At 42.9% G+C, this 12,243-nt stretch overlaps 1 protein-coding gene across 4 annotated transcripts in view; it reads left to right on the forward strand.

The window, feature by feature from the left end:
- Positions 1-12,243, forward strand: part of TFAP2B (transcription factor AP-2 beta) — a 33,436-nt gene that overhangs the window by 3,496 nt on the left and 17,697 nt on the right. For 2 of the 4 annotated variants that reach the window (XM_021527209.3, XM_077782471.1), the window contains exons 2-3: positions 1,784-2,242; positions 7,377-7,437. In XM_021527209.3, coding sequence (XP_021382884.1) covers positions 1,784-2,242; positions 7,377-7,437 — 520 coding nt within the window. Of the gene's footprint in view, positions 1-280; positions 447-1,783; positions 2,243-7,376; positions 7,438-12,243 lie in introns of those variants that run through there. The other 2 variants (XM_077782473.1, XM_077782472.1) reach the window with 2 other exon arrangements.

Raw genomic sequence — 12,243 nt, forward strand, 5'->3', positions numbered from 1 at the left:
GGGTAGCGGAGCAGTCTGAGCCTAGCCTTGGGTTGAAGAGGATTGTATTTGGGAGCTCAAAGGCAAAAAAAAAAAAACCAAGAAAAAAAGAAACCAAAAAACAAAACCAAAAAAAAAAAAAAAAACAAAAAAAAAAAAAAAAGGAGGAAAAACCCCGAGAGGGAGGGGTAAATCATAAATGTAGATAGAGGTTTCCAGGCTCGGTTTTGGGGGCACTGGTCTTTTTTTTTTTTTTTCTTTTTTTTTTCTTTTTTTAAACCTTTTTTTTTTTTTTGATGGATAGACTTCGAAATATCTCAAGCTGTTCTCCTGTGTCCAACACGTCCCTTTGCAGATCTCCTTGATATTTTTCCCTCCAATTGTTAGTATTATCACCATTATTTTATTTTTAGCTATTACAAGACTTTTTTTATTTCCAGATGTTAGTCCACACCTATTCCGCCATGGTGAGTTTGGATCCATGTTGTACTAGAATTGCATGTTCTCTCTCTCTCTCTCGATCTGTTGTGTCTCTCTCTCCCTCTCTCTGTCTTTTTAAACGCCTTTGGCTTGGTAATTTAGCACAATAATTGGAGGAGGCTTGCAGCTGCTTCTCCCTTTTTGCATTGTGTGTTCCCGATTTGAGCTAGGGGAGTCTGGGGGGGGAGAGCAGGGGGAAAAAGAACTTTTTTTCCTTGTTGTTTTTCTTTTTTTTTTTTTTTTTTAATGCCATGTGTGCCATTGCTTGTGGGGGTTTGAACTACACTTTGTGGAATAGATATTTTTCTTGTTTACTTTAACCTCACAGCTTCAGTGCGTTGGAGTTGGACAAAACTCCTCTCCCACCTTTTCTCTGAAGCCTCCACACACTCCCCCCACCCCCTGTCCCCCCCACACACCCCAAAGACTTTTCATTACAATTAACCCCCACCCCATTCTCCGGAATATAATATTGGAAAAGGAAACAAAAGGCACTGGAAGTTGCTGCAGATATCATAGCGCCTGGATTTGTTCAATATCGATGTTTCATTTTTATTTTATTTGATTTTTTAAAATTTATTTTTAAGGGGTAGACTCCCTTTAAGCAAAGAGTCCCTGTAATTTTTATTTTGGCTTTCTTTTTTATTTATTTTTTCTTTTTTTTCTTTTTTCCCAAGTCCTTTTTCACACAACTTCTCACCTCGGAGTCTTCCGAGAAGTGCAACTTTCTTTTTGGGCTTTTCCACGTGAAAATGGGTTGGTGAATTTGAGTTACAGGACTTGAGCAGAGGGAATAAACAGGTCTTGGGAAACTTTAGGCAGAAGAAGGGGTGATCTGTCTGGATAGACGGGTGGTTTGGTGCTCATAATTTTTTAATATTTTGTTTTTTCCCCTTTGGTTTGATTTGAGGGGGCTGTGGATTGGGAATTATATTACTGGTCTGAAATTGCAGATCGTACATGTATTTGGAGCACTACTCCTACATTTTTAATTATGACATTTAGCAATTCTCCCTCACGCCCCCTCCCCTTCCTCCTCCTTGATAGTTCCTGGGAATAGACACGACGTGGGTGCAAAACATTGGAACGTTTCTAATAAGTGGAGGGAGAAGGGGGCACATCTGAATTCCACTTTCCAGCTATTTACATCCTATTTTATTTTATTTAGCTTCGGGGGTGGGTTTGTGCTCTGTTTGATTTTTTCGTGGGGTTTTTTTTTTATTGTTGTTGTTGTTTTTAGTTTTGGTTGTTGTTGTTTTGGTTTTTTTTTTTTCTAAAAAAGGTCCTCTTTTTTGTTGTCGTTTGTATGTCATTCCGCTTGTAGGACCGGCATGATGGAGTGCCCAGCCACAGTTCCAGGCTGTCCCAGCTGGGATCCGTCTCGCAGGGACCCTACTCCAGCGCTCCTCCGCTCTCTCACACCCCATCCTCGGATTTCCAGCCGCCTTATTTCCCACCCCCCTACCAGCCTCTTCCTTACCACCAAAGCCAGGACCCTTACTCCCATGTCAATGACCCCTACTCCCTGAACCCCTTGCACCAGCCCCAGCAGCACCCCTGGGGACAGAGGCAGAGGCAAGAGGTGGGATCAGAAACCGGGTCACTGCTGCCGCAGCCTCGGGCCGCCCTGCCCCAGCTCTCGGGACTGGACCCCAGGCGGGACTACCACTCAGTACGGAGGCCAGATGTCCTCCTGCACTCAGCTCACCATGGCCTTGACTCCGGCATGGGGGACAGCCTTTCTCTGCATGGCATCGGACACCCAGGGATGGAGGAGGTCCAGGTAAGGCACCGCGTTTCTTTCTGCTGGGCAGTGCGGCTGCAGCCCCCGTCCCTGGGTTAGGAATGGTCACTGAGGGATTTTCAGCAATATTGCTGTGCGTTGCCATTCTTTTTCCACACCTCGTTTGCAACTTTGTGGTACTCCCCCTCCTTCTCCCTCTATTCTTCTATTTTTTTTTTAATAAGAGAATTTATGTCCTCACTGTCACGCACAGGCTCTGCTTTATAAACCCTCCCCTACATGGCAAAGCAGCAAAGTGCAGGGGGAAGGCAGACATGCTGCTCTAAATATTCCACGTGTTTCAAAAGCTGGCAGAGTTCAAGCTTGGCTTTTCAAATTCCAGTTATTTCCCATGCAATCTCATCTTCCACTCCCCTCCACCCTCCCCCTCCTCCCCCCAACCAATTTCCTGCCGTTCAGAGATTTTGATTAAACTGTCGAATTACTACATTTTTTTTATCCGGGAGGGAGGGAAATTATAAACAAAACCCAAATCAAAAGCAATAACTGGTGATCAGGAGCAAGTTCCTTGTCCGTCCCCTCACCCTTTCATTTGTTACGTGTGCTTGGTAAGGCAGCGCTGATTTTAAATAGTTTCATTCCCTCTTTTGGATAACAAAGGAGTTTCGCCGGGCTCAAAGCACATTATTTAGCAGGTTTCTTCCATCCCACGCGAAACTCATCATCACGTGTTATTCCCTAAAAACAGAAGGACCCTTTAACAGCTTCGCTGCTGGGCCGGTCTGCACCTTGCTGGAGCAGGGCATGGCCAGCCCGTGGGGACCCCCGAGGCGGGGCTGGAGCCTCCAGGGTCCAAGTCCTGTCTCAGGCTCTCCTAATCGGGATTTTGGGGGTTCCCTCCATGCGTTTTTATATATTCTTTCTACAAAATCTCTTTATCAAATATCATATCTGTATATGCATTTAGTCTTGGGATAGATAAAGGTATGGACCACTGAATGAAATAACGACTTCAAAGCTACAGAAAGGGAAAAAGAAAGGGGGAAAGAGGAGCTGGAGAGATAAAAAATAGCCGTGAAAATGGATGCTGGTGAACAGGAGAGGAATCAGCGTCAGGAAAGCGAAGGGGATGCATTGCTTTGGCTTGAGGCTTGTCTTAGGGCTGCACGGGAGAATCCCCAGATTTGCTGGGGCGAAATGTTTTAGAAAATGGAAGGTTTTGCTGTCTGGATATGCTCCTGCCTCCGAGCCCAGTGACCGTCGGGTCGCTGCTTCCTGCGGGTTTCCGAGGTGGCTTTGAGACCTGGGGGCAGCCCCTGGCCGCCGCGGGTGCGATGCGCAGGTCTCGTCTCGCATTCCTGGCTCAGACAAAGTGGTTTGCAAGTCAAGGCGAGTTTTACCTCTGTGAATGCAGAAAGCAGATCGCTCTCCTCCTTCCTCTCTGCAGCCGATAGGCGTTACGTACTGTTTGTGCCTGGATATTTACACTTTCCCCAAAGAATAGCCGGTAATTGTTGTGAGAAATTGTTGTGAGAATTGTGCTTTTGTGAGAAAGAGAGTAAAACAGAGGAGAGGGAAGGAAAGGAAAGATATAAAAAGAAGAAAAAGATAACATGCAGAAATGACGAAAGGAGAGAGGAAAGAAGAGAAGATAGAGAGGGAAAGGAGGGGAAGGATAGGGAAAGAGAGAAAGACATAAAGAAAAGGGAGAGAAGAAATAATAGGAAATAAGAAGCTCAAATAAAGCAGTTCTCCATCCGTTTCCCCATAAAACATCCCTTCTGCGGGAAGGGCACTGCACTGGTGGAAAGTGCCTCCCCCCGATGCTCTGAGAGCATCGGGACCACCCGCGACCACCCGCGACCTGCTCGCCGGGGCTGGCGGGGCCAGGGTGGGTGCGATGGGACGAGGATAGGATGGGACAGACGAGGCTGCAGACCTGCAGGGCTGGGGGTCTTGGCTTGGGGTACTGAGACAGCAGGAAATTAAACAGGCCCTTCATTTCTGAAAGTTTGTTCCCAGGTTGGTGGAGGAGGGGAAGGGGGAGAGGAGGGTATCCCAAGGAGAAACACGTGAAGGAAGAGGTGTCCAACTGCAAGTTAACGCAGGCAGGAGGGAAAGCAGCCCAGAACTCGCTGCTGCCACTCAGCATTTTCTATTCTTGTCCCTCCATAGTGACAGACGAAGTTAGGCACTTTTCCATCTTGATATTTAACATGGATTTATTGTAGATTCGAGGAACCTTTTCTAGCAAGGAGAATTTTTATTCAGGCGACGTATACTCATTATCCACCATCACTACCATATAATTTTCAGGAAGGGTTTCAAATACTGGGTTTTTCTTATTTCATTAGTCCAAAAAGTTGAACGGATATCTAGATGTGCACTTGGCTAAAGATGTTTCTCTTTGCTGTAGCTTATGCATGTCTGATTAAATATGTGCCATGAGAATGGGCTGGGCTGAGGAGAAAGAGACAGAGAAAGAGAGTGCGTGACAGCAAGAAACAGTGGTTATTTTATAAACACCAAATCCAGCCCATGTGTGAGCCATTGTCCAGGGCTAGAATTAAGTGATTGTAACACGATAGCGCTCTGTTATTGTAAACAGGACACACTGTATTGCTATTGCTGCCCCTCTCGAGAGGAATTTTCAATCCGCGATTTACAGCCTTCAGACCGAGAACAGAGAAGCCAAGACCTACTCATTTGGCAAAAATTTGCATCATCTAATAGGGACTCTGGAAAAAATCCACCATTGCACTCCCAGATATTTTTCCCACCGGCTGGGTTAAAGTAGGATTACAGTAATAAAGGATTCGGTGAAGGAAAAATGGAGGGGAAATTCAGATTCTGTAGGTTCTTTGACAGAAAAAAATAGAGCTCAGTTTTTAAGGTTTTCACTCAGACCTATCCACAAAAGTTGAATAAGGTGGTTAAAGGTAGTACTTAGGAAGCTTCATGCTATCAGATTATTGGAGGAGGGAAGGGAGGGGAATCTTCCTCTCCAGATTTTCCAAGTATATCTGGAAACTCATCACCTTTCCCCTCCCTGCACACACACCTCCGCTCCTCCTCCTCCTCCTCACTCACGCTGCTACTACGTACTAGCTAGAGACACGGAAAGTTAAGTTGCACCAAAACACCCAAGTCTCTTATAAAGTAACCCCTGGTATCACTTTTAACTAAAGAAGTCTAGTAATTAAAAGTCTGAGTTGTTTTTCCACGTTTCCGCATGCAGTCCTAATTAAATCTTTACGATCCTCTCTGTGACTATTAACTGCCAGCATGCTGAGCGAATATCCTGTACAAAAACCCAGCAGGAGGGCGTAATTAGATAGAAAATCAGACAGGAGTCTTCTCATTAACTACAACAACTAACCCACGTTGCTGATGGAGCGAGCTGAGTGCACGCACAGGCATAAAGGGTGCGGGCAACCATCGGCTCCAGAGGTAAGGTGAGATAAGGAGGAAAGATGAGGAAAAAAGAAAAAAAGAAAAAGGGAAGGTGATGTTTCACGTTTACCTCCACTTCTGTGCCATCGAGGTGCACCACGCTGCACTCCAGCAGGCTGCAGGATTTGCTCATCATCCCTCGTTGGGAGCTGCTCAGGGAAAGGAGGGAAGACTTTGTAATTTTATTTTGTGCCCTTTAGGTATGTAGTCTATTGATTATGAGAGAGAGACACAGCCATGCCCAAACACAGCACATAAGGCACTACTCCGTGTGTTCTCTCGTTTGAGGGTGGATTCAAGGAAAATGAAAGGAAAGCTCTCATAGAAAATATTGTTCCATTGTATTTTGGGGGAGATGCAATTTTCTCCTAAACCACATTCCATCTCCGCTGAGCACAGAGACGGAGATAAGGGCCGTATCCGAATAAGCTCAGCTTCTCGGCATAGCAAAGATAAAGTTAAAATCATGGTGAAGTAAATCATTGCTTTGCTGTAAAGGTGCTTTGCTTATCAAGAAAAAACGTGACAACTCCCCAGATATGCAATAACACTGAGAAAACCAAACTCTTTAGTAAAAGTAACGGGGAAAATAAAATAATAAAGCCAAGAAACCCAGAAGTCCCCCTTCATCTCAGAATTTACCCTAAAATGAAACCTATCAGAATTCTGCTATAAATTGTTCTTATGACCCCTTTTTTTTTTTTTTTTTTTTTTTTTTTTTTTTTTTTTTTCCGAACATGGCTTTACTGTGCCAAACGCAGATTCAGCAGTAATTTTGGTTTATTGGGGGGGGGGGGGGGGGGGGGGTGTTTGTGTATCCCACTTTCATTTTGAGAAACGAAACCCAACATTTGCTGTGTCCCCTGTGCCCGTCTTTGTTCTCTTCCCTGCTAAAGAAGTTAATGCCATAATAACAGGTGTGCTCCTCGGCAGGCTGGAAAAGAAAGGGAAAAAAATGGGGGAAACAAGGCTTTGAAATTCGGAGACTTTTTTTTCCTAGGCAATCAATTTGATGGTTCATACTTTTGATAATGTGTATTCCTGCTCCTCCCTCCCCGTCCCCACTCATTCCGGACGTGGAAGCAACCTCGGGAGCTGTAAATCTCTTTCTGCTCGTCCCCTGTACAATGTGGGCGTTGCACTGTGCTTCGAAAGGCTCATGCTTTAATTAAAAGTCCATAATGTAAACTATGATATATAAAAAGTAAATGGCCCTTGAATTAGTAAGATGTAGCAGGGTTAAACAAACAAACAAACAAACAAAACCCCAACAAAACAGAAAAAGGAGGAGGGGGAGGAAAGGGGAGGGACCATTTAAGTTGTCCTTAATCGTGTTCATTTATGTGATGCAATAGATCTTGCAGATGTTGCCAAATTGCCACATTTTCAAAGGAAGAAATATAAAGCTTTATGGAATGCAAAGAAGTCTATGTGATATCTATGTTTTATAAGATAACAAAACCAGTATTGCACCACATATGCTTCACACCTCCTTTTGTTTTATTAGAAGACTATGTAATTTGTAAGAATTTAATTTCCTTGTCGATTGGGGGAAATAATAATAACAATAATAATAATAACAATAATAAAAAAATCCCTCCTCATCTAGTGAATTAATATACATGGAAATAACAGGGACTCCAGTTTGGAATGACATGATTTATGTACGTGATTCTTTAATATCCAGTCAATTTGAATAGTGATGTTTTTATATCCACAGTCAGTTGAAGATGCCAATAACAGCGGTATGAACTTATTGGACCAGTCTGTCATTAAAAAAGGTATGGATTATTCCAACAAGCTAGACAAACTTTTACTGTGTAGCGATATCTTCATGATATATTTTGACTTTGGGGCAATGAATTTCTCCGGGAAGCAGGCACCCATGGCAGCAAGATGAATAGTTGATTGGACCAGCAGATAGAGCGAAGGGATAAGACATGAGAAAGGAAAAGTTTCTATCCCCGCCTCCCCGCCCTTCCAAGGGTTTAATTACACGAATGGTCTCTAATGGGACACCCCGTGCTCCAGTGCCTTCCACCGCCCCCCTTCCCTCCCCTTCTCCCCCCGATGGTCTTCGGTGGGGACCCCTTGGCTTTTAATGGGGAAGGGGTTGATTCCCTTTGGGGTTTAAATGCATTTCCCAGGCGAATCAAACGCGGAGAGGAGAGAAAGAGATGCCCATGGAAAGGCAGACAGCCCCCTTCCCGCTCCCCCCAAGATCCCCCCTTCCCCCAAGGTTCCCCCCTTCCCCCAAGGTTCCCCCCTTCCCCATTCCCATTTTTTACATCTTTCTACATATGCGCCCATGATTTAGTGTAACTGCAGAATCACCCCATACTGTTAAAGCGAATGTGATATTAACAAATGTTTGCAGTCTCTTGTACAGCTGTAAGCAAAATAATTAACTAATTAAACTAATTAAATGTAATTACAATAACTCATTTTGGGCGTATTGCAGCTGCTTAATTTTTTTACATTTCTCTGACAGTCACTCGAAGATGCTTGGCGATTAGTGTTGTGTTATGCTGGTAGACATTAAACAGCTCACACGCTGCAAATGGAGGGAAAGCTATCTTTAATTATCTAAGGAGTTTCTATTTCTAGATTCAATTTTAAGTACCAGAGATGAGGTTTAAAAACGCTGTCCCTTATGCTTACTATCAACGGCACTTATCTCCAGGACCTTGTTATTTGTCAAATGCGCACAAATAGTTTAACAGTGAAGATTTTCTAGGATGTAAAACAAAATAACAGGGAGGGGTTTTATCTAAAATGTGTTGAAGACAGCATGAGGTCTTTCCGTGTATTTATTGTTTGTTTTGTTGCTGGTTGTTTGCGGTTTTGGCTTTTTTTATTTTTTTTTAAATTTAATTATTCATGTACGATCTCTCTTTCACACACAAGATCAAGGTCTGGTTATTTGAGCGAGGACTAATGAAAACTTGGAGACTATTTGACAGCACCATTTATGACTATTGCTTGAAAGGTCGAAGGGTTTTGGTTTTTTGGGTTTTTTTTTTTTAATAAATAGAAAGTTACTTAACTTTAAAAAGGAAAAAAAAAGGCTTGTATGTTTCTGCTGTTTTGGTTCAGTTTGAATGTTTGGTGGGGTTTATACTCAAGGTCTGTAACCTGACGGTTTCTGGTTGTATTTTTAACTTTTTTTTTCCTCACTCTCCTCCCTCTTCCCCACCCCCACTTGACACCTCATACACTCCCTCTTGGGTGCATTTGATTAATTGGCACTTGATTTGTGGTCGAGAGACTCCTTTCTAAGGTTGTTCCATGATGGTCTTTCGCAGAATACACAATCCAAAACACTCTTTTTTTTCCTTTTTTTTTTTTTTTTTTTTTTTTTTTTTTTTTTTTCTCCTTTAACACGCATCACGCCTGTGTCTCTCCCTCCTTCAGCTGACGAGGACAGCGGAGACATTCCATGTGCGTGCTGGGTGGTGCAATCAGACAGCGAGTAGCACTAGAATGTGAATGCCTGCAATTATTACGTATTAGGTAGAGGTTTTTATATGCATTAGGCATATATTTAGGTGTGCTTCGTGTGTGGGGGCATTGCAGCGGCCCCAGCTGGAGCAGCTGCTGCCTGAAGAGACCCAGTCCCATCTAGGTGGGATTACTGGTGCCTATTTGCAGCCAGAAAAGATACTCTGAGTTAACACATGATGAACAGGAGACACATGCTCTTTGGAAATAAGGTTACTAAGAAAGAGCCTGAGATGCATTTACAACTGTTTCAAAGTCATTGTAGTAGCGTTTTCTTCCTTAGAAGCAAGGCTGAGGTCAAAGAAACTTTCCAGCTTAAAAGAATGCTGTATTATTTTTCAAATTCTTTTATTTTTTTAATTCTTAATTTTTAATTTTTTTTTCCACAGCATGTTTCTTGCGTGCAGAGGAAGATAAATGGGTAATAAATAGCAGGTCACATTTGTGGCAGTCAATATTTAATCAGGACGAGGGAAGGAGCAACATAGCATTCAGTATCAATTTTGCTTTGTTCCCTGCAGTTTGTAGCTCTGAGGGTGTACTTTGAAGCAAGAACAAGTTATTTAAACTCTGTGAGTCGTTCTTGCAGGTGGCACAGATAGACAGACATACAGGTATTGACAGATTTTGGTGCAGTGGAATGCTCGTATTTGGTAGACGAGGGTTGCAGGGGGTCTGCTTCACCCAGTCCTGGTTCAGTGCCTAAAATTATTCATTGCAAAGTAGTGGGGAAAGTATGATGGGGACTTGAAGCCTAAACTTAATTATATCACCCAGGCTGCGTCTCTTCCTTTATGACCTCTGAGGCCTGCAGAGGGAATTATCTCTCTATGCAAAAGGTTTGCCAAAATATTAAGGAAATTATATAGGGATTCATAACGGCTATTGATTTATCTCACCTATCGATCCCACACAACAGCTTACACATACCCAGGCTCTTGTTATGTTTGCTATCCGAGCTTACTTGACATTTCTGAAGTAATTTAGTTAAGAGGAAATGAGTTGTTCCCAGTAGAGAGAGCAAACGAGTGGAGTGAAGGTAGCCAGCGTGATAAATGGCTCTTTCATTTGGAGATCTCCAGAGCTCGTTTAAGGCTAATTTTCTGTATTAGCCCCCTTTGAGCTATTAATGCAATAGGCAGGGACCGTGGCCCCTTGTCTCTTAGCTGCCCCATTAGAGCGAGCATTAAGCTACCAAGCCTGAACTCCACCGTGGTGGTGGTGGCACTGAAATAATGAAAGGTGCTTTTTAAACTCCACTAATCTAAACTGGCAGAGGGTGGTTAATACGATTTGAAGGGGGCTGGTCAATGAACAATCAATAAACTAATAATGAGAAGGATGCGGTACATTAACAGCCTAAAAATCCAACGAGACATTAAAAAATCATCTTTAACTCCCACTTCCATTAAGATTTGGGTGGTGGAAGTGGGAGGGAGGGAGCCAGAGAAATCATCAAGATGATAATAATCACCAGGAACATTAATATCAGATTTAACTCAGCTTTCAGAGCTTACCGGCTGCACATTTTGAGGATTTTCTCTCAATTTTTGCTGAAATGAAGAGAAGGTTTGCCATGTGTCAGGAGTAAAAGATCGGGTCCCCTTGTCAAATGCTCATCTGAAATTTCCTTGGCACTTTCTATGGTGAAAGAAGTTGTCTTCCTGTAAAACCTTGCATGGCCTGAGTCCCAAGTTAATTTTTTGTGACTCTGGGGCACAGTCAGTGACCTTAAAATTATTCTCATGTATTTATTTACTTTCAGCTGTTTCTGACCATCGTCTGCACACTTACATCTGATTTATCATGAAAGGCCATTTTAACTTGAAGACCTTAATTCATGGTCTTGCAAACACGCTCCGTTGTTCCTCTTATTTTAAGGAAACACATGAAAGAAGGTGTCTTAACCTTTTGTTTTTAGCTGTTAATAATCCAGCACGAGTTTCCTCCCCACCCCTCGGAGCAGCTGATCAATGATTAACTGAGAACCACTCTGGCCTCAGCTTTTCAGGTGATAGATGTGGGCCTCAAGAGATGGTGCTCCAGCGCCACTCATTTTCGTGCTTATTCCCGGGTTACCCACTGAACCTGAGGATCCTCTTTAATTAAATGCAAAACAGTTTCGGGGGAATAAATTCCACCTTGAAATTCCGTCCCAGCTTTCAGGGACGGGGACTGCGGTGGGGGAGAGGGGCGGGAGGAGAGGAAGGGACGAGGGGGACAGAAGGAAATTCGAGATGAATGCGCACTTTTGTGTTTGTTCCTTAAAATTAAGATAAGACCCGGGTCTCTTTAGTTTCAGCTTCTAAGACGCTGCTCCCGGACGTTTTAGGCTTGGCTACTGAGTCAGACGGAATCGCCACTTACAGCAAAGTCCTGTTGTTAGCATGGACAAAGAACTTCTTACTCATTTAAAGCCCAGGCAGAGTAAAAAAAATTGAAAGTAGTTTGATACTTTATTAATAATTAATTTGACCACGATGTTTTTTAGTAAGTAATACAAGAATTATTTCTTCTGATTGATAATTTAACTGACTATTCGACTACGGTATTATTTAGGTGGGTTATTGCAATGATAGCAAAAGTTTAAACCCTTATGGAACGTAAGTTTATTATTTCTTTAGTTTTACTGTCGTCAAAACAGCTTTTTTCACCCCATCTCCACTTGCGCGTTCACATTTGTGCGCATTTTCACACGTTTGTGGCGAGCAGCCCAACAGAAATCCACCTCCACAAAAAAAAAAAAAAAAAAAAGAGAAAACAAGAAAAAAGAAAAAAAGAAAAAGCCTAAGACTTAATGTATGCACAGAAAATTGTAAACATGTAAAGAACTGAAAGCTTCACGCTGAGTTTCGCCATGCTCCATTTCCTCACCATTTCCTGCTGTCGTTCTAAAGCGATCTCACTCATCTAGAGATCCCGTTTGCAGGAACAGTATGCTTATAATTACTAACAAATCAAGCGGCTACTGTTGCTCTCTCGGTTTATTGATAAGCTGAAGAGAAATGGAAGGGGGAGAAATGACAAAGAGGCTGGAAGTAACCACAGGAGGACAGAAAGAAAAAAAAAAAAGAGGGGAGAAAAAG

The sequence above is a fragment of the Lonchura striata genome, chromosome 3 (genome assembly GCF_046129695.1).
Source record: "Lonchura striata isolate bLonStr1 chromosome 3, bLonStr1.mat, whole genome shotgun sequence".
Taxonomy (NCBI): domain Eukaryota; kingdom Metazoa; phylum Chordata; class Aves; order Passeriformes; family Estrildidae; genus Lonchura; species Lonchura striata.